The 23,772-nt window shown below is 41.8% G+C and overlaps 1 protein-coding gene across 1 annotated transcript in view; it reads left to right on the forward strand.

The window, feature by feature from the left end:
- TBCE (tubulin folding cofactor E) overlaps positions 1 to 23,772 on the forward strand; it is a 95,796-nt gene that overhangs the window by 12,152 nt on the left and 59,872 nt on the right. The window contains exon 2 of the mRNA XM_044274984.1: positions 7,508 to 7,603. Within this exon, the coding sequence (XP_044130919.1) occupies positions 7,508 to 7,603 (96 nt within the window). The remainder of the gene's footprint in view (positions 1 to 7,507; positions 7,604 to 23,772) is intronic.

Consider the following 23,772-nt stretch of genomic DNA (forward strand, 5'->3'; position numbering starts at 1 on the left):
ATTACTAATGGAACAAGGCAAGGTTGCCCACTGTCACCTGCCCTTTTTGTTATTGTCATGGAGACCCTGCTGGCTAAAATTAGGCAAGATCCGGACATTCAAGGAATTACCTTGGGGTCACATACCCATTTGACGGCTGCCTTCGCAGACTATCTCTTGGTCATAGCGTCCAAGCCCCTGACCTCGTTTCCCAGACTCCAAGCCCTTTTCGAGGAATACGGATTGGTCTCTAATTTTAAGATTAATTACACTAAGTCACAGGCCCTGAATATTTCCTGTCCTTCTTCTACCATTGAAATGCTCAAACGTTCCACTGCCTTTTCGTGGGCCCCCAAATCGATACCTTTCCTAGGTACCCATATCTCAGCGAAACCAGAGGATCTTTTTAAGCTTAACCAAGCCCCTTTACTTAGATCCATTAGATCACATTTACATTCACTAAAACTCCCGTTTATATCGTGGATTGGACGGAAGAATTATATAAAAGCCTTTATTGTCCCCAGACTACTTTACCTCATCCAAACACTCCCTATTTGGCTACCCCATTCCTTCTTTGTGGAGGTCCGCAGAATCTTCTCAGCTTTTGTATGGTCTGGCGGGTCCCCTAGATTAGCATATGCCACCCTCACTCGGGAGAGAAGGTTGGGAGGCTTCAGCCTACCTGATATCTACCTTTATTATAAAGCATCAATGCTGAATAGCGCTTTGAGCCTCCTTTCCTGGCGCCCTCTCAATCTTGTCTCCCAACTGGAGTGTGCTATGCTCACCTATAAGGATAAGCTGGTCCTATGGGGTCTGCGCCAATGCACAGCTTATAACAAGTATGTCTCGCCTTTATGGAAGGGTCTGTTATTGGAGTGGTCCAAATTATACCGGACCTCGGTCCTCCAGTTCCCTAGTATGAATCTCCCCTTACACCTGCTTCAGTCCTATATTCATCCTACCACCTCTGAAGCATCAGGGATTCGGGTCATGTTATCTAGCCTCAAACTACAGGACATTATATCGGAGTCCGGAGCTTTTGATTGGAGGAAAATTTACGCACTCCCGAGGGTTCAGGCAGCCTCTTTCCTAGCGGTTATGGCCTATAAAAAAGACTTGACACTTCTTGATACAATACCCAGACCCACAACGGACCCCTCATGGATAGAAGGGAAACTTTCTAATGCCCAGCGCCCACGGAAGCCTCTCTCCACATTCTAGAAGGAGCTACTCTCCTCCGCCCCTCCAGATCTGTGGTTCCTCGCAGCTTGGGAAAAGGAGTTGTCCACAACTTTGTCCGAACCTGAGAAAGCGCTAATCCTCACACACTCGCATGGATTCAATCGTTGCATTAAGATTCAGGCTAACTCTTACAAATTACTTACAAGATGGTACAAAACACCAGAATTCCTCCATAAGCTCAACCCAGCTATCCCAGACAGTTGCTGGAGGTGCGGAGGAGGTCTCGGCTCTCTTTCCCATATTTGGTGGAGTTGTGAGAAAATTAAGCCTTTCTGGGTAGAAGTGGAGGCAGCTATAAACAAGATCTGTAATACCCGGGTTAGATTGGATGCAAAGCTCCTGTTACTATGGTGTCCTAATGGCACGTTGGACCCCTTAAAATCTAATCTCCCAACCATGCTTCTTACGGCAGCTCGACTGTTGGTCCCACTGCTGTGGAAGAATGACTCGCCCCCATCCTTCTTAATGTGGATCGAGAAAACTGACCAGCTTTATCGTTTCGAAGAGTTAGCACACTGGGAAACCCACTCCAGAGCGGTATTTATCAAAACATGGTCCCCCTGGAAGCAATATCGCGACTTCTAGGCTTATGTCTGTTATACGATTGACATCTAACTCCGCCACCCCCTCCCCCTTCCCCCCCTCCCTCCCCATGTCTTGTCGTCCCTCCCTCACCATATTTTTGTATGCACATGTAATGTGTTCTCTAAGTTGTGTAGCAACTATCTTTGATATGATGTGTTTGCTGAATAAGCATCTTTCCAACTGCGCCTGGTACACAAGTTGTTTGACTTTTCACACGACAATGTGCTTTTCTTACAATAAAAATAAATTTGATTAAGAAAAAGACCTAGCTGAGGAGTGTGCTGAGATGGAGAGGCTGTATGTTGCAGATCCAACATCCCAGAATAGGGAGAGGTGGTTACAAATTGGGAGGTGATACCTTACTTTATTACAGGAAAAGGCCCAGCTCAAAATGTTTTTTACTAAACAATCTTATTTTGAATTAGGCAACCAGTCTAGTGAGTTGCTGGCGCATATCGTTCACCAGAATCTGGCATCTCCTGCTATCCTGCTTATTCGAGATGGTGAGGGCATTATAGTAGTGGAACCGGAGGCCTTAGCTCACCGTTTCCGGGAATTTTATCAAGATCTGTATGAGGCTCGAATAGTTTACACCAAGGAGACCGTTCATACTTACCTGCAGGAGTTGGAATACCCCAAGCTCTCGCAGGAATTGGCTCAATCTCTGGAGGGCCCAATATCGGATCAGGAGATATTAGAAGCCATTAAATCTCTGACAAATTGGAAATTCTCTGGCCCGGATGGGCTACCCCTAGAAGTGTACTCTAGAAATGCTGACCAATTCGTTTCTCCTTTAATGCAAATGTACCGTGACTCCTTTTCAAAAGGTATCCTACCGCCTTCATTATACAAAGCTACCATTGTGATACTCCTCAAACCAGGCAAGGATCCAGTTGATTGTGGGTTATATTTTGGCTAAGATTTTGGCACAGCGGTTGAATGGGGTTATTTTAAACCTTATTCATCCGGATCAGTCCTGGTAGGTCTACAACAGATAATATCCGTAGAGTACAGGTTGTCACCCAAATAGGCCTTCAATGGGGGAGGCAGTGGGCCCTAGCATCTCTAGACATGGCCAAGGCCTTTGACTCAGTAGAATGGCCATACTTGCTGGCAGCCCTGGAATGCTTTGGAATAGGTCCCGCATTTATTAAGTGGATATCCGTTTTGTATAAACGACCCTCGGCTGGTATTTTGGTGAATGGTATGTGCTCGGCGAACTTTGATCTGGGTCGTGGGGCCAGGCAAGGATGCCTGTTGTCGCCACTATTATTTGCTTTAGCGATCGAACCTTTAGCTATCTGTATTAGATCTGATGGTCAATTCAAGGGAATATTTATAGGTGATCAAGAGGACAGAGTGGGACTATATGCAGACGACATGGTACTGTTTATGTCAGACGTGGAGTCTACGCTACCTCGTGCTACTTATCTCATTGAAACATTTAGTCAATTTTCCAGTCTTAGGATAAATTGGGCTAAATCTGTTCTATTTCTGTTATACTCCCTACCCTCATAATCTCTTAATACCGAGCTACCTATAGTATCTGAATTTAAGTATCTAGGGATTCATATCACCAAAGATGCAGCCTCTTTCCACACTCTCAACATACAGCCTCTCCTGAATTATAGTGCAGACAAATTTAGGGTATGGGGTGGTCTCCCATTATCCTTCCTGGGTCGGATAAAACTGATTAAGTTAATCATTCTACCTAAGTGGTTATATGTCTTAGAGCATGCACCTTTCATTGTTCCCCAAAAGATATTGTAGCGTTATAAGTCACTACTGTCTCCATTTATCTGGGGCAATAATAGACCTAAGTTATCCATTGACGTACTGTGTCGCCCCCAAAGGAAAGGAGAGGGAGGTATGTCCTTGCCTGACTTATATTTGTATTATCTGGCGGGACAATTGAGACAGCTAAGGTCATGGATCTCCTCGGAGGGTGTTCTGATTAGAGCAGAAAGGCAGTTGGCTGCATTTTTGGATATCTCCTCGTTGTGGCCAGTGCTGGAGCAGCCAAAACTCTTAAGCCGAACACTCCTGCCCATACACAAATTAGCCATTCAGGTGTGGGATACTGGCAAGAAAATGCACTCTTATACAGCACTAGCCCCTAATATACCCTTGTGGGAAAACCCTATCTTCCCCTCTCTTCATACTGGAATGGATAGGCAAACCTGGAAGGATCATGGGATTACCGTCCTGGGCGATCTATATTCCAACAATGTGTTTAACACTTTTGAACAATTGAAAGAATGCCATAACCTACCTAGAACCACCTTTTTTAAATACCTTCAAATACGACATGCTATGAGCACTCACTTTAGGGATATCACAATATCAATCTCTGATTACCCACTGATCTGTGTCATACACTCCCAAGACCCCAAGGGATTTATCACTGCTCTTTACACTCACTTGCTGAGTACCAAGATGCATAAGGCCCCCCTCTTGGTATTATCCAAATGGATAGCTCTAATACCGGGTATCACAAATGAAGAAATTAGAGACCTAATGGAATTTCCTGTATTGGTTTCCCCATCTATCAATAATAAATTTATACAGCTATGTATTATTCACCAAAGTTATCTATCACCCTTCCGGTTACAAAAGATAGGAGAATTGTCACATTCTAGGTGCCATAGATGTGACGCAGAAGGGGCAACTTTCTGGCACCTTATATGGGACTGTCCCTATATACAAACCTTTTGGTCTGACATCACAAGCTTTCTTTCTACGCTTACGCACCCTCCGATAGCACTAACCCCACAAGTATGCCTGTTTGGTATACTGGATGAAGAGGTATATCCTCACCATGCCAGAATACTCTTAAGAGAAACATTGTTTCTCGCACGGAAGGCTATTGCGATTCGATGGATGGGTGATAGACGACCTTCTCTTAACCAATGGAAAGTACTTGTGAATAACGTGGTATCCTATGACAATATTGTATTCAAGAATCGGGGTTGTCCTCAGAAATTCAGTAAAGCATGGGGAGCCTGGTGTTCGTCCATGCAAATTATGTATTCAGCTCCTAGATTTTCAGATAATCTTAACGCAGTATTAGGATAAGATGGTTATGTACTCACTACAAGCATGTGCCCTGTCAAATATGATTGCTCTGTACATGTATTGCATACGTGAATTGTCATCTCACCTTTATTGATATTGGTATGTATATGGTACTGTTTATGTATTTGAATGTCTTATTGACCTTCATGTATACTGATGTTCTTTGAACTTTTCTGATGATTCGTTCAATAAAATGAGTAAAACAAAAAAAAAAAAAACTGTAGTTAGGATCATAATCCCTGACAGTCAGATTAGAGAGAAGGGTGAGGCAGCTCTTTCTTTCAGTGTTGTAATGTAACTTGTCCTGCTGTGTGATTAGGACAGATTTTGTGTGTACGAACAGGGCGGCGGCCATTTTGTTTCTTCTAATCATTGCTCCCTAGACAAAATGAGCCATTATAACTAATGAAAGGTATTTGGGAATATATTTATAATAAAGTAATATTTGTGTATTTTCATTTTCTTAATTCCTGGAGAACCCCTTTAAAGATTTCTTTAAGTATCCAGCATTTTGCCCTCTAGCTGTAGTTTGAACACTGTACAATATTCTTGGAAAAAAGTGGGGACCCAACAGAACTGTGTAAATACAGCTTCAAACAATCGGTTCTAGATTGCAATTTACACCCCTTCCTGACAAACACATTCTCGTGTTTTTTTTTAGTTAGTTTTTTTTTGTAAATGCATGTTTGAAATCCATAACTTTTTTCTATTCAGTTATGTAAATAATTTTTGCAACTTTTTGGGTGATGCATCGGGCTATATTTTTATATTCTTTTTATGTTATAATGTTTTTCTGTTTATATTTTATATCTGGGAAAATGTTAGATAAAAATACCAAGCAGGTTTCCAGCTCTTGTAGCTGCACGATTAGCGTTTAGGAACATCCTTACAGAGTTAGGGTAGTTTCACACACTTGCGTCAAAGTTTTCCAGTATTGAGTTCTGTCCTAGGGGCTCAATACCGGAAAAAACTGATCAGTTTTACCTAATGCATTCTGAATGGAAAGCAATCCGTTCAGGATGCATCAAGATGTCTTCAGTTCAGTCCTTTTATGGTATTTGGATGGAGAAAAAACTGCAGCATGCTGTATTTTTTTCCTCCGGACAAAAATCCTGAACACTTGCTGGAATGCCGGATCCAGCATTTTTTTCCATTGGAATGTATTATTGCTGGATACGGCATTAAAATTGGTGCATTGACGAATTTGGTCTTCCGGTCTGCACATGTGCAGACCTTTAAAAATTTTAAAAGATAAACACCGGAGAGAGGGATCCGGTATTGCAATGCATTTGTGAGACAGATCCGCATCTGGATCCGTCTACAAATGGTTTCCATTTACATACAGATAACTGATCTGGCAGGCAGTTCCAGCGACGGAACTGCCTGCCAGAATCCAGCAACGCAAGTGTTAAAGTGCCCTTAAAGATTATCTCTGGGAACTATTTAAAATGGCCGCAAGCAACTTGTCCTAGAATATGAACTGGTCTGACTCCTCTTGGGGTGTGAGGGGGTTGTGCGATACTACACACTACATTTTAGCACTTTCATATACTACTCATTGGTGAGTGTTCCTGTCGGGCTGCTCAGCCATGATATGCCAGATATGCCATCTGTTGTAGAACTGTATAGCCCCCTCATCCCCCTAGACAGTTCTGCAAGTGGCGTCTTGTCTGCTAACATTCTAGAACAGGTTGCTTGCAGCTATTTAAAATAATTCCCGGAGAACTCTTTTAAGACTGGACCGCATATACATTTAAAGTCTATAGGAGATTAGGAAGTCATTAAAGAACTTCAGTGCGTAAAAACAATTTTAAATTTCTTATTTGTGAGCCATATTAATGGGTTGACCCAGGCTTTTTTTTTATCAATGGCCTGCCTTCAGGATAGGTCCACCGATCAGCTGTTTAAAGAGACCATGGCACTCCGGTGAGCACTGCAGCCTGCTCACAGCTCACCAAGCAGAGTGCTGTAAATTGTATAAACGGCTGCTTAGAAATGCAGATCAAGTCCATTTACTTGAATGGATTTAGTAGCTTCTAGGCCATGTGACTTATGTACAGTGATGTCACTGACCCTAGGTTGAGGCCTCTTCAAACAGCTGATCAGCGGGGTGCTGGCAGGCAGACCCCCACCAATCAGCTATTCATGACCTATCCTGAGAATAGTCCATTAATATAAAAATCCTAGAGAACTGCTTTAACAGATGCTGATGTTATGCATGGTTCGTAACTTTATTGCAAGAAAGTGAAGTGAAGGTTTTGTTCGCTTGTGCATTTTTTCAGGCACCAGTGCTCTTTGATGACTAAAATACCATAATATCCTGTACCATTCTTTCCTGTAAAATGGAAAAGAAAGAATATACAATGTCATGGACCCATCATTCAGTAGGTTCCGACATGGCAGGATTCATTAGCATCTGTTACTCAAAGGGTCTGTCATAACCATGATAGCTACGCTAATGACAAAATCTCATTTTGTATTCTTTTTGTATTTGCTGCTGTATGTGGCTAAAAAGCACCAAAAACAGCATGTGTGACTCCAGTCTTTCACTTTTGTCATTAGTGATGTAGATGCAACCAGCTTATTTGGGTGCTTACAGTTTAACAATGTTTGTCTCTTGTAGGCCTATGAATTGTCTTCAGTCTCTGACACTACTTGATATTTCAAACAATCACATTATAGATGGAAACCAACTTCATGCAATTTCTGATTTACCAAGGTAATATTTAACATTCATGAGGGTAACAAAAACGTTGACAAAAAATCTGGAACAGTGAGCTGCAACAAACTTTTAAAGCGACATTGGTAGATGAGGGCAGCAAGGTTGCTTAGGGAGGACCTTTCACCACTCGTGACATGCCATGCCCACATACTAACAATTCTGGAGCATATATTCTTATGGCTCAATGTTGTGCCATTCCTTTATTATTTCTACTAGAAGTTATGAATGAATTGCTAGCAGTCTACAGTAAGGGTACTGAGGGGGGCTAACAAGTTGGGGGGTGTACCTGCGCAGACTGAAAATGGCAGCACTGATTGGATAGAGTCAGACCGTGCTCCAGAATTGTTATTACATGGGGAACTTGTGTAGCTATTAAAACAGTGGAGAAAAAGGAGTGGTGAAAGGTCCTCTTTAAGTAGGAATGACTATAAGCGACATACAGGTGACATTTGATAGTTTTGTTTTTTTAGCAGTTGTATGTATGTGCTTATTTAACCCCTTCAGGATCCTGCCATTTTTCACCTTAAGGATTTTCAATTTTCAAAATTTCTATTTCTCTGCTTTTAAAACAGATAGTGATACCTCCTAAAATAGTTATTATTTTACATTTCTTATATGTCTACTTTATGTTTGGATCATTTTGTAAATGTCATTTTCTTTTTTTGGGGGGACTTTAGAAGGCTTAGAAGTTTAGAATGAAATCTTAAAATTTTTAAGAAAATTTCCAAAACCCAATTTTTAAGGACCAATTGAGGTCTGAAGTCACTTTGTGGGGCTTACATAATAGTGAATTCAGACCTGAACTGGTCCTTAAAAATTGGGTTTTGGAAATTTTCTTAAAAATTTTAAGATTTGCTTCTAAACTTCTAAGGGTACTTTCGCACTAGCGTTATCCTTTTTCGGTATTGAGTTCCGTCCTAACAGTTCGATACTGGAAAAAAATTATCAGTTTTATCCTAATGCATTCTGAATGAAGAGCATTCCGTTCAGTATGCATCAGAATGTCTTCAGTTCAGTTACTGTATGGTTTTTGGATGGAGAAAATACCACAGAATGCTGCAGTATTTTCTCCGTCCAAATTTCCAGAACACTTGCCTTGCATTATTTTCCATTTAAATGTATTAATGCCGGTGTTCTGTAAAAACAGATCCGTGAAAAAAATAAATACTGGATCCATTTTTCCGGATAGACGGATCCGGTATTGCAATGCATTTGTGAGATGGATCCGCATTCGGATCCATCTACAAATGATATCCGTTTACATACAGCTTGCCGGATCCAGCGACTGAACTGCCTGCCGGAATCCAACAACGCAAGTGTGATAGTACCCTATGCCTTCTAATGTCCCCAAAAAAGAAAATGTAATTTACAAAATTATACAAACATAAAGTAGACATATGGGAAATGTAAAGTATTAAATATTTTAGGAGGGATCACTATCTGTTTGAAAAGCAGAGAAATTGAAATTGTGAAAATTGTAAATTTGTTTTTTTTATAAATAAAAATGAAATATTTTGACTCAGATTTACCACTGTCATGAAGTACAATATGTGACGAGAAAACTATCTCAGAATGGCTTGGATAAGTAAAAGCATTTTAAAGTTATCACCGCATAAAGTGACACATGTCAGATTTGCAAAAAATTGCCTGGTCCTTAAGGTGAAAAATGGCAGGGTCCTGAAGGGTTTAATGACACATTATTATTTACATATAAAAGGAAAATAATAACAAGATAACCCAAAAAAATTAAAGGAACTAATATAAGGGCGGGAGTCCCATTACCTTTTTGGAGGCTATGGAATTTCAATTAATGGTGAGTAATTATCTTTTTCAAGCGCCTCCTCCTTAGTACTGAAAGGAAGATTTACAGAGCAAAAAATAAAATCCATGAGGCACCACTGCAGAGAGGATCTTGCAGTCAAATGATAAGTTCTGATTAGCAAGCACATCCAGTTTATAGTGCCTTAAAAAAGTAGTCAGATTTGCCGACGTTGCCACTCTGTAGATCTATGCCCTCTTGGTGGAAACAGCCCTTGTGGAGTGTACCTCCAGGCCCACTGGAGGAAATATTTATTTTGCTTGGTAGCAGATGATAATGGCAAGCACATAGCAATGGGAAGTAGAAGGGAAAACCTGGCCCTCTTTGGCAAGTATGGCATAATCATTATGGGCTCTCTCCTTCAGAATTTTCATTAGAGTCCTTGGAATTGAAGAAAATGATGAAAAGGCTTAAAAAAGTTCTCTGGGCCAAGGCAGAGAGAGTGAGCCTACATGGAGAAATTGTGCCAGGGGAGAGAGTAGAAATTAGTAGCTAGTCTGTTTTCTATGATGGCAAACAGATCCAATATTGGGGTGCCGCATTTCTTTGTTATCTGATCCATTGTGAGGGGTAGCTCTCTCTTTCAAGGGGTCACACTCACAGATATCTTCACAGACAACCGGTTTTGAGGTCCAAACTCGTGCTTTATTTTTATTTTAAACTAGTTTTATTGAGAATAACAAGTGAAAATTGCTACATTAACACGTGTCAATATTTCAAAGCATACACGTGTAGTTACATACTTTGCAGTGAAGTCTTTCGATATTAGCAAAAATGACATACATTTTCTCAAATGGGACAATAGAAGTATCAAAAAATATATAGCATCACCTATTGGTGTACAATCCACTCCTATCCCAATATTTCCCGCACAAAGAAAAGAACAATGAGATAAACATAGTTATGTATTTTGATCTGATGCATATGAGATGGCAGCGCAGTGACTGGGGAGGAGCACCAAGATCCCCATATCTTCTCAAATTTCTGGGGGCACTTCCTGTTACCATACATTATTTTTTCAAAAGGCAATATCTGATTTACTAACGCTTTCCATTGACCTATGGTCGGCATCCTGTCCGCCATCCAACGGAGTGCTATTTCTTTCCTAGCTAGGAATAGGGTCTCCCTAAAAAATGTACAGACATACAAAGTACGGTTATCACTATCCACTATCCCCAAAAGGCAAATCTTAGGGCAGCAGGGTATTACTTCTGTAATCAAAATAGAGTATCCACTACCTTTTTCCAAAAGGATTGTACGTACCACCAGTCCCATATAAGATGACAGAAATCTGCATTATTTTGAGCGCATCTATGGCATCTCGTGTGGGCTATCCTGACCATTTTGTGTAACCTGGTGGGTGTTAAATAGCTCCTGTAGCGTATAAATAGTTGAATCAGCCTGTTATTGAGAGAGGGCGATACACTAGACGGTGCACTCAGAGCCTCAGACCATTCCTCATCAGTAATTTGTGGCATCCTTTCTTTCCACCTAGTCTCCATTATCAGAGGTTTGGAACGCATTTTGAGATCAAGAAGGTGCGTGTATAAAGTCGAGATCATACCCTTTGGCCCATGTGTCTTAAGTATACCTATCAATGGGTATTTGGAGATGACTCGTGTGTCCCTATGAAACTGAGATTGAAGGGCATGTCTTCGCTGTAGAAATCTGTAAAAATGAGACTGCATAACCCCTAACTTCTCCTGAAGCTGAGTGAATGAGTATAAAATACCTTTCTCATACAGATCCCCCAAAGTGAGTACTCCACAGTTTTCCCAGACGGTTCTACCTTCACAGTGCATCAAGTGTGGGAACATAGGGTTATCCCATAGTGCAACAGCATCAGGAAGGTCCTGATATTGTTGAAGCTTTGCAGCTCTCCAAACCTGGTGAGCTAACCTGTGTGTGTATGGGCAAAATTCGTCCGCCTATAGCCTGTAGGTTTTCTAAAACCGGCCACAAGGTTGAGAGTCCCAAATTACATTTCAAATAGAATTCAGAATTTGGTATTGAAGTTTGTGTAACCCAAGTGGTCAGAAATCTCAACTGTCCTGCTAGGAAGTATAAAAATAGATCGGGCATAGCCGCTCCTCCCTGCTGCCAACCTCTCTGCAAATTATCCAAAGCCAGCTTCCTCCTCTCTTTTCCCCACACAAATCTCGTAATTGCAGAGTGCAACCGTTCAAAGAAACTCCTCGGAACTGGGGTGCAGGCATGTTCTAGTAAATACAATGCCTTGGGCAGGAGGATCATTTTGATAAGATTCAATCTGCCCATTATGGATAAAGGCAATGTGATCCAGGATTAGAATTTGTCTACAGCATAAGATTCAATGGGGACAATGTTAAGCTGGTGAGACATTGCTGGGTCCTTGGTAATAATGATACCCAGATATTTAAAATGATCCACCACCATAAGATTATGATACACAGGGGCCCAGCTCAGGGACCATAAGGGCCGATTTGGACCAATTGATGCGTAGGCCCGAAAAATTACCAAATTGATCAACAAGCTCAATTGCCCTCAGTAGGGATATATCTACTGAGTCCATGAACAGAATAATGTCTGCATACAACCCTAGTCTGTCCTCCCTGCCTCCCATTGACACCCCTTTAAAGATGTTGTCCTGGCGTATTCTAATGGCTAGATGTTCAATTGCCACTGCGAACAACAGTGGAGATAAAGGGCACCCTTGCCGGGTACCTCAGTTTAGAGGGAAGGTAGAGGACAAGGAGCCATTGATCAGAATATTAGCTGTAGGCCGGTGATAAAGTACTTTAATCCAGTTGACAAAAGTGGGACCAAAGCCAAAACATTCCAGGACCTGTAGCTGAAATGACCACTCAATTGAATTAAATGCCTTTGCCGTATCTAAGGAGGCCAAGGCCCACTGTCTGCCGTCCGCATAGCCCACCTGCGCCACCACTTGGGTTCTCCTGATATTGCTAGAGGTGGATCGACCTGGTATGAAGCCAGATTGATCCTCATGAACAATGGAAGTAATCACCTTATTTAACCTATTCGCTAAGATCTTAGTCAGAATTTTATAGTCTAGGTTCAATAGTGATATTGGGCAATAAGATCCACATTCCAATTTTTTTTTTTTATTATTGCAATAGAGGCATCATTTAGTGAATCTGGTAAATTACCACTTTCCAAAGAGACAGCATACATCTTGCGCAACTGAGGTCCTAGAATATCTTCATATTTAGAATAAACCTCCAGAGGGATGCCATATGGGCCTGGGGACTTCCCTAAATTCAAACCTTTGTTTGCAGCAACTATCTCTTCCAACATGATCTCTTCATCAAGAAGCCCCCTGTCCAAGGGAGATAATTGAGGATGAGCTACCTCGTCGAGGTATGTTCGAAGTTCGGATGAGGTACAGTGGAGGAAATAATTATTTGACCCCTCACTGATTTTGTAAGTTTGTCCTATGACAAAGAAATGAAAAGTCTCAGAACAGTATCATTTCAATGGTAGGTTTATTGTAACAGTGGCAGATAGCACATCAAAAGGAAAATCGAAAAAATAACTTTAAATAAAAGATAGCAACTGATTTGCATTTCATTGAGTGAAATAAGTATTTGAACCCTCTAACAAAAAAAGACTTAATACTTGGTGGAAAAACCCTTGTTTGCAAGCACAGAGGTCAAACGTTTCTTGTAATTGATGACCAAGTTTGCGCACATTTTAGGAGGAATGTTGGTCCACTCCTCTTTGCAGATCATCTCTAAATCCCTAAGGTTTCGAGGCTGTCTCTGTGCAACTCTGAGCTTGAGCTCCCTCCATAGGTTTTCGATTGGATTAAGGTCCGGAGACTGACTAGGCCACTCCATGACCTTAATGTGCTTCTTCTTGAGCCACTCCTTTGTTGCCTTTGCTGTATGTTTTGGGTCATTGTCGTGCTGGAACACCCATCCACGACCCATTTTCAGTTTCCTGGCAGAGGGAAGGAGGTTGTCGCTCAGGATTTCACGATACATGGCTCCGTCCATTTTCCCGTTTATGCGAATAAGTTGTCCTGTGCCCTTAGCAGAAAAACACCCCCAAAGCAAAATGTTTCCACCCCCATGCTTGACGGTGGGGACGGTGTTTTGGGGGTCATAGGCAGCATTTTTCTTCCTCCAAACACAGCGAGTTGAGTTAATGCCAAAGAGCTCTATTTTGGTCTCATCAGACCACAGCACCTTCTCCCAGTCACTCTCTGAATCATTCAGGTGTTCATTGGCAAACTTCAGACGGGCCTGCACATGTGCCTTCCTGAGCAGGGGGACCTTGCGAGCAATGCAGGATTTTAATCCATTGCGGTGTAATGTGTTTCCAATGGTTTTCTTGGTGACTGTGGTCCCTGCTAATTTGAGGTCATTAACTAACTCCTCCCGTGTAGTTCTAGGATGCTTTTTCACCTTTCTCAGAACCATTGACACCCCACGAGGTGAGATCTTGCGTGGAGCCCCAGAGCGAGGTCGATTGATGGTCATTTTGTGCTCCTTCCATTTTCGAACAATCGCACCAACAGTTGTCACCTTCTCTCCCAGCTTCTTGCTAATGGTTTTGTAGCCCATTCCAGCCTTGTGCAGGTCTACAATTTTGTCTCTGACATCCTTGGACAGCTCTTTGGTCTTTCCCATGTTGGAGAGTTTGGAGTCTGCTTGATTGATTGATTCTGTGGACAGGTGTCTTTTATACAGGTGACTAGTTAAGACAGGTGTCCTTAATGAGGGTGACTAATTGAGTAGAAGTGTCTAACCACTCTGTGGGAGCCAGAACTCTTAATGGTTGGTAGGGGTTCAAATACTTATTTCACTCAATGAAATGCAAATCAGTTGCTATCTTTTATTTAAAGTTATTTTTTCGATTTTCCTTTTGATGTGCTATCTGCCACTGTTACAATAAACCTACCATTGAAATGATACTGTTCTGAGACTTTTCATTTCTTTGTCATTGGACAAACTTACAAAATCAGTGAGGGGTCAAATAATTATTTCCGCCACTGTATATTGGGTTCTTGAGGTATATGGTTCACCATAAAATTCTCTGAATCTATTCCGCTGGGGGTCTTCCACTACCAGTACCCTCCCTATTCTGGATGCGGATAATCGGAGGAGCCATAGTATTGCGTCTGACAACCTGGGCCAGGACCTTCCCCGTTTTGCTACCCTGCTCAAATGCTTGTTGTTTAAGGAAGAAGAGCTTACGGTCACTCTTTTCTTGTAAGCACAACATATACTGTCTGCCTTTCTGCATCTAATCTATTCTCCTCAGAAGGAGTAGAAACACATGCACGCTCAGCTGATTTACAAAGTGTGCAAAGCTCCTCCTCCTTAAACCTTGCGTTTAAAAAAAAATGTAAGATATGGATGATTTGACGCAACCTCTAACAAAAGCTTTCAGGGTATCCCATAGTATAAGGACATCACTATCACCCTCTATGTTCAAATCTAAAAACACTCTCAATTGATCCGGTATGCGATCATTTATGGTCATCGGGGACAGCCAAAACGGGTGAATGTGAAGACTGTGGCCACGTGTCTCCCCATCAGACAGGATCAACGTCCCCACAATAGGCGCATGATCAGACGGTCCCTGAGGCACATGCTTTACCTCAGAGATAGTGGGATAAGCCTGCACATCACATAACAGGTAATCTATGTGGGATAGCACCCCCCTGGAAGGTGTGAAACAAGAGAACTCCCTATTAGAAGGATTCCTTTCCCGCCACACGTCTAGCCACCCCAGCTCCGAGATAAAGCGCCCAAGCTGCGAAACACCCGTACGCATGCTATCTTCACGAGGATTGGCTTCAAATTTATCCAGTGTCTCATCTCCCACTAGATTAAAGTCCCCCATGCACAATACCTTACAGAGCGGGAATTGAGCCGCAAAACCCGCCGCAGCTTGTAGGACAGAGAGGTTGGCAGGAGGAGGTATATATATATTGAGTATAACATGGGGTACACCATTCAAATGTGCAAACACAAAAATATACTTGCCCTCAGGATTCACCATTTCCTGATGTAGCTCCCACCTAACCGAACGATGAACTAGCATGGACACCCCTCTAGAATAAGACGTGCCATATGCACTTCCTGCCCATTGCACCCACGGCTTATGCAATCTACCCTCTGTTTCGGCTGTGATATGGGTTTCCTGGAGACATAATGTGTGTGGATTGTATATACGGACTTGTGCGAACACCGCCATATGCTTCCTGGGGCCTCCCAGACCGCGCACATTCCAGAACATAAATGTTACAGGCGCCATGCGTACTGGAGGAATATTAATGAACAGAATAGTACAGGAAACCCACACACACACTCTGTAAGGCTACCACAGCAATGCATACTACAGCAATAAATGATGCACAAATTGACATACATACAGTTAAACAGATAACTAAACGGCAGTTCCCAGCGGGCTGGGTAATAAACATGTTTGAAACACGGAACATTAGTGACCATGGTAGTGGGGAACCTGCACAGTGTAGAGATGGATCAAACAAGTGCAGGTGAGAAAGCTGTCTCCCAAGGTAAATGATAAGCATGGCCAGTAACCTACTGCATCTCGAACTGTACCTGAGGAATATTTTAGTCATACCCGCGGGTCTCTCACACCCGCTTGCTGACAGGAATGATGTTCTCACTATTCCAATGAACACGATTCCAATGAACACTTGGCTAACCATATCTGAGGGACAAAAAGACGCCATTGGAGAAAATAGACATGGTAACCAATACAAGACTACGAATACGTCGATCCTGGGAAACATTAAGGACTTTTTAAGAAATGAAATAGACTGGTTCTTTTTATTTATCTATGAACATCTAAAGATTATTCCGCGTGGATTGAGAACCCCTCTAAAACCCACCTTTGAAAAAGACCCAGCATTCATTAAAACCTGGCTAGCAATCAATGACACCTGCTCACTAAATCTAATAAGACTACTAATAATAAAAAGGAAAACAGTCTGTCAAGAATTAGGCATATCATTAAAAAACATTTTTAAAAACCAAACTCCAAATCTGAATATGAATTTTATCACAAATGCAGCAAGAATTTTTGAATACAATGAAGTCACAAAAAAATGTAGAAAACTATTTAGAGATATAAATGACTACAAACTAGACAAAATCAGATCATGGGAGAGAAAATATATATATCAGACAGGACCACACCAAACACTGGCAAAAACCCCAGTTCCCGCTCATTCTTTCCAACTAGAAACAACATCACAAAATCCATTGCCCAAACACACTGGTCCAGGAAGACTCTTCTACAATAGCAAATATCAAAAATATCCAAAACTTTCAACAGGAACATTACCAAATACCTATAAACTCACTAATCCCAAAATCAACCTATCTACTATCAAGGATAACATGTCACCTACTACTCTTTCCACTATGAACGGTAGAACACAAAGACAAAATGTAGCACCCAGTCAAGTGACAGAATCATCAAGAAGGAAGCAACAAGCTACCTATAATACTGCCCCACAAAAAACCACAATACAAAACTGCTCTCGGCAGGAATCCATCCCGACACAGATGAATACAGGGACATCCCATCCCCCAGAAGAAAAGGGGAAAAACGAGAACACCAATATTTCAGAATCAATTCTTAATGCATCTATACATTCCCACTCCAGTGACCAGTCTGAGACATTTTTAACATTACCTTCTAACCTATCTGAAAGTCCTTTTTTAGGGAAACTTTCACCGGCACCACCTACAACACCTTCGAACACCCCACTGAGAAACAACATATCCAGTACACAGATCCTCAGTCCTTTCTTCACTCCGACAGGTCCGACGCCAGTTCCAAACCATCGTCCCCAAAAAATCACACAATTCTTCAGTCCAATACCAATAACAAGGAAAAGACCCATAAAAGAAGACGAGGGTGTAGAGGAGGCAAGCTTAAGAACACCAAAAAAGAAAAAACCAAACCTCACTCCTCCCCTTTAGACTCCACCCAATCTGTAGAAACAACTATTTCTCCCCTAGAGACACCAACACCAACTGAAGAACCCAACATAATGGCCCAAAAGAAAGGCATCTTTAACCTCTCTAAATATAACTTGACATCTGATGAAATACTACTCCTAAGCAAAGGCCTATCGTTTTGTCCCACCCAATATCCTGATCCATTTGAACTATTCGTGGACCTCAACCAATACATACGTAAGCTAACTTTAAAAAGACATTTTACAATCAAAAATTTGAACAAAGAAAATGGTATAAACCCCACCCCTGACATAAACTCTACACTACCGTTAAACCCCGCCTCCATAGAAACATCCGAACCAGCACCAATCCCATCAAACTTAAAATTAAAATCATCTTTTTATCCCTTAGAAAGTAGGGGTCCACATCTAGAGAGTTTCTTTAATATAGTCCTTGATGACCTAAAAACTCTTACAGACACACAAACAGATAAACCAACACTCAACCTCAGCAGACGTGAAAATAAAGCCTTGAAAAATCTTAAGCAAAACAAAGAAGTAGTAATAAAAAGTGCAGACAAGGGAGGGGGGATAGTCATTATGGATCAAAACTATTATCTTGAGGAATCAATGAGAATTCTATCAGATGCTGAGTACTATAGCATCATCAAGGAAGATCCCACTCCATCCTTCAAAAAGGATTTGCAAATCCTGATTGATTCAGGATATAGCACAGGAATTTTAAACAAAAAAGAAAAATCCTTCGTCTCCAATACCCATCCAACAATAGCCCGATTCTATTTTCTTCCAAAAATTCATAAATCCATCACTTGTCCACCTGGCAGGCCAATTATTTCGGGGATCGATTCTCTCACCTCCAACCTTTCAGCTTACATAGATAAATATCTTCAAAAATATGTTCTAAAACTTCCTTCCTATCTTAGAGACTCCTCCCACCTAATCAATATATTAGATGAGGTTGTATGGAAACCCCATTACATCTGGGTTACGCTTGATATAGCCTCACTCTATAGTAATATTCAACACACTCTGGGCCTAAAAGCAATACGATACTTTTTAGACAACGATGAAGAGATGTCCTCAACACAAAAAGATTTTATTTTGGAATCAATTTCTTTTATTCTGAAACATAACTATTTTACTTTTAATGAACAATTCTACTCTCAAAAAAAAGGAACAGCCATGGGGACAAAATTTGCCCCATCATACGCCAATTTATTTGTGGGACACTTTGAACAAAAAACAGGATTGATATCGAACAAAAATATTGTAATATTCAAAAGATTTATAGACGATATCATATTCATATGGGACAACAGCACAGAGGATCTAGTAAAATTCATCGAAGAAATTAACCAAAATAATTGGGGCTTAAAATTTACCTCTGAACACCATCTGAAAGAGGCAACCTTCCTTGATATCAATATTAAAATCATAGCAAACAAAATCACCACCAGAACTCATTTTAAAAAAGTAGACTCAAACAGCTATCTAGATTATTCAAGCTGTCACTATTCAAAATGGAGAAACAATATACCGTATGGACAAATGAAACGGGTCAGAAGAAATTGCTCAGACACAAAAGTAATGGAAAAACAAATAAAAACGCTGAAAGAAAGGTTTAGGGATAAGGGGTATCCAAAAGGACTGATCAACAGCTCTGCCAGACGAGCCACTTCTATCAGTCAAGACACTGCGCTACAACCTGCCCCAGTTAAAACCACTAAAGACGATAGATATCAGTATAACCTCATCACCCGGTATAACATTCACCACACCAATATCAGACAAACTCTTAATAAACATTGGGGCATCCTCCTCAAAGACCCTATTCTTAAAAAAAATCTTACCAAAACAACCCTCAATCACGTTTAGAAGAGCCAAAACTTTAAAAAATTTGATTGCACCCTCATGTCCAAAAATAACCATGAATTCTGAGACCACCCCCATCGACCCTGCAGATAAGACGGGAATACATAAATGTACCTCAAAAAAATGTTTCTGTTGCCCTATGATTACCCACGGGGTCAAAACAGTCAGTATCCCCAATCCTAAAAAAACCAAAGACGAGTCCCTCTGGACCATCAAACAGGAACTAAACTGTGGGTCAAAAAATATAATTTATCTCCTCTACTGTCCGTGTGGTCTAAAGTACATTGGAAGAACCACACAGACAGAGAGCGGATGAACGAGCATCGCTCAAATATTAGACGTAGTATTCTTACCCACAGCGTCTCGCGACACTATTCAGAGACACACAACAGTGACCCATCAAGCTTGAGGGTGTCACCGCTAGAACAGACACACACTTATCAGCAACTTTGTCGCAAAGAGATGCACTGGATATACAAACTCAATACCCTTGCCCCTTTTGGACTGAATGAGACCCTTGAATACTCGAACTATTAAATTTCTACTACAATTTATTTATATATAAAAAATCAACAAAACTAGTGCACCAACAATTATGCTTTTTTCGAATACTCTTATCACTATATATATATATACATATTAGCACATGATTTTTAAAAACGAAATTATTCATACATTTTTATACGGTCATTTATAATTGCTATCTATTTATTTAATATTAAGAATTTTTATTAATGATTTAACACATGTTTTAGTACATTTTTTAGGAAAGTTTTATTTTGATGAAATTTTATTTTTGTAACGTATTTCTGATATCCATGTATATATGTGTGTATGTGTATATGTGTGTATACACTTGTGTGTGGTTTTGTGTGTACACATATATACACACAGTCCTCCGTGCTACACAATTACTTCCCCCAGTTCACACCCCCTACACACATCTTTGAACACATTTGCATATATACAAAAGAATATAGACCCCAACACAGAAAGAACCATGTCTCCTACTACAGTAAAATGTAAATTGCTGATGCGTTCCAAAGTGAACCGCAAACCGGAAGTCGCTTTTGAACCGGAATATATATGGAGAGAATGTTCTAAGTAAATAATAAATAAAAAACAATGAGAGGCCTGGCCATAGGGTCCTAACAATCTAAACAAAAGAAAAACAGAGATATAAAAAAACAATTTCCCTATATCCCCCTAATCGAGTCTTTTGGATGAGGAGATCGTCACTTCCGGTGCGCTCCATGCTGGAACGCATACCGGAAGTGACGTTCCGATACCAGTAGACAGCTAAAATCCAGCACTAAAATGAATGCTGTAAACACTAGCCGCTGAGATAAGAGCATCCAACCATAACAATCAGTATCCAATCACAATAACCTGTAAAAAAACGCCACCTTCGGCTTGTTCCTAGTGGAACGCAAACCGGAAGTGACGCCCAGGACCCTGTCCAGACTGCAGGACAAATTATGCTAATAAATCTAAATCTTATGCTAAAATAACGGATACTACATTCTAATTACTGAAACTGTATTCTATTACCTATATGTTATGATCTCTATAGAACAATATGTGCATGTAAGAGGAGACGCCGCTTCCGGTGCGTTCCATGCTGGAACGCAAACCGGAAGTGACGTTTTCCAGCGTTTTTTGGCGCTTTTTCCACAAACAGTTTGTGTATTTATACCCCCCAAAAGATGTATGATGTCATATGCTCCTGATGAAGGGGTCCTTTATACCCCGAAACGCGTAGAGCAAGATACCTTCACCCCACCCTGTGGTTTGAATAAAAGTCGATTGACAAGAAGCTCGACTGGACTGCTGTCATTCCGTGGGATCTTATAGGCGACCCAGGCGCAGGAGGTGTTCCGGTGGGTGTTTTGAGTTTATCCCATCTGGTACCTCCTGGGTGAAGTGAGTGAAAATTGTTTTTAATCTATATAATATATCTAATATATTTTTTATAATATGACATCATAGCCACTATTTGAACCTGTGAGAATTATCTAAAAAAGCAAATCACTTTTATATATATATGTTTCTTTTTTGTATATCGCTTATCTAAGGGATGGTGGCGCCTTGTAAAGGGGTGAAAAACGTTTGTTTGCTCCATTTTCTGTGCTTATATCTCCTCCATTAGGGGACTCCCCCAGATGGTTTGTTTACCCCTGGCAGCCTAATATCCCTCCAACACCAAAAATACCAAAATATATAATACCTCCTGGCCTTGGCAAATACATTTTTAAATCCTTCCTCTGGCGCCCTGCTGGAAACTCTCAAAACTTCCTTTGGGAAGAATAGAGATTAACCCCCCCTCCTTTTTTTTCTCCTTTTCTCCTCACTAAGAGCCAGTCCTCGGCCTCCCTGGGGTTGTTGAAGAAATGTGATTTCCCGCCATCAAGGACTCTCAAACGGGCCGGGTAGGCCATGGAATATTGCAAATCGAGATCTCGCAAACGTTTCTTTATAGATGTAAACGTAGCCCTGCCGAAAAATCCAGGTACAAGGATATGTTAGCAGATCCGAGGGTAATGGTTTGCTTTACTTTTGCCTTAGAAAGAATGAGGTCGCGATCCCGCCAATTGAGCATTCGGGTGAGAAGCGGTCTTGAAGGGGCCCCAGGTGGGGGCATCCGAGCTGGAACCCGGTGAGCCCTCTCCACTGCAAAGGCCGCCGAGAAAGACGCGACCGGGAACGTTGATTTGAACCATCCCTCTAAGAATGTAGCAGGATCGGAACCCTCCGTCCTCTCAGGCATTCCCAGTATGCGGATGTTGTTTCTCCTCGAGCAGTTCTCTAAGTCGTCACATTTCTGACGCCACCTCTGAACCGCTATCCTCCACAGCAGATACTCTAGCTGCCAGGGGCCTGGTCGAGTCCTCCAGCTCGGACACCCTTTCTTCTGTGAGCAGGACCCACTCCCTCAATTGCTGAACATCATAGCACAGGAGCTACTCTGACCTCCTCTAACTTGCCTGTGAGAGACGACTGGCATCCCATGATAGCCGCCATCAACTGGCTGTGGGAGGCTTGCAGGGTAAGTTCTGGTTTCCTCTCTGTCTCCGTCGCTGGGACCTGTCCAGCTTGTCCCCTGGTAAGCGGTGCACGAGGAGAGGAGGTATTGGCGGCGCCATGTTGCGACTCTTGGCGGCGAACTCCTTCAGGCGATCCGCCGCCTGTTGCACCTTACTGGGACCCATGACCAGGATGTATGGTCTCTTGGGGTTCTTGGGCTCAGGTTTTGGGCGAAGTATCTGGGTTACCAGCGACAGGATGTCAGGCTGAATGTATAGAGCCGGAGCAGCTCTGATAGGTCCGGCCATGTCGGCAGTTAGCCACGCCCCCTCGTGCTTTATTTTTGCACCAGCAAAACATAAACAATACAAAATAAAAGCCTGCCCATCTGGGCACTACCTAATACATTAACAGAATCCCTGACTCACCTACAGGATACAGTCAATACCGGACATCGGTCCCGGCTTTCTCAGCCAAACTGTCCACCGTTCCCCCAGACTGTGCCAATACGAGTACCGTTGGGGATTGTGGTCCAGCAGTCCTCCCAACTCTGACCTTGTGACCCTTGTTCCGCAGGTGTCACTGTGTCCCCCAAACTTCAGGCTGTCACCTAGCCTTGTGGCCCTCAGCCTACCCAGCTGAGACCATTTAGAACCCTCTGCAGGTCTCTGTTCCAAGATAACACTCTTTCTTTGACTGACACACTGAGGGTGGATTTGTGCCAGACTGAATACAACAGGCTTCACCTGAGATATCCTCAGGTTAAGGGAAAACACGCCCTGGAATGGGGTGGAGTGGGGAGGCTCCCACTACCAAACCCACCTTCCCCAGTCAAATAAAATCCAGCCCATGATTTACTAAAGAAAATTGGCTTCAGCAACTATGTTTGCTGAAGCCAGCACCATCCTGGATCTTACTTATCTCACCCAGTTGAGGAACCTGGATGAGATATACACCCCTTCCAGGACTTTTCTCATACATTTTACTGTTCACCTTACACCATCTTTAGAATCCATTCTCCTTCTAAGGAACTGCTCTTTTCACGTGGCAGTCCATAATGAGTCTTCACATTTAGCATTCCTGCAAATTTCATAGTTACATAGTTAATACGGTTGAAAAAAGACTTGCGTCCATCAAGTTCAACCAAGGGATAGGTGGGGATGCGAATCCCAAAAGGAATTGAGACTTCTACACGTTTTCATAAGCATTAATGTTTTTTTACTTTTAAGAATTAATCTAAACCCTTTTTGAAACTGTCTACTGTTCCTGCTGTGACCACGTCCTGAGGAAGTCTATTCCACAGCTTCGCAGTTCTTACAGTAAAGAAGCTTTCACGCTTCCGGAGACTGAACTTTTTCCTCTCCAATCTGTGGCAGTGCCCCCTTGTCTTTTGAGCACATTTTACATGGAACAGCTTTTCACCGTATATTCTGTATGGCCCATTTATATATTTGTATAGGTTACTACTGTCCCCCCTTAGAC

This window comes from Bufo gargarizans, unplaced genomic scaffold (assembly GCF_014858855.1).
Source record: "Bufo gargarizans isolate SCDJY-AF-19 unplaced genomic scaffold, ASM1485885v1 original_scaffold_2196_pilon, whole genome shotgun sequence".
Taxonomy (NCBI): Eukaryota; Metazoa; Chordata; class Amphibia; order Anura; family Bufonidae; genus Bufo; species Bufo gargarizans.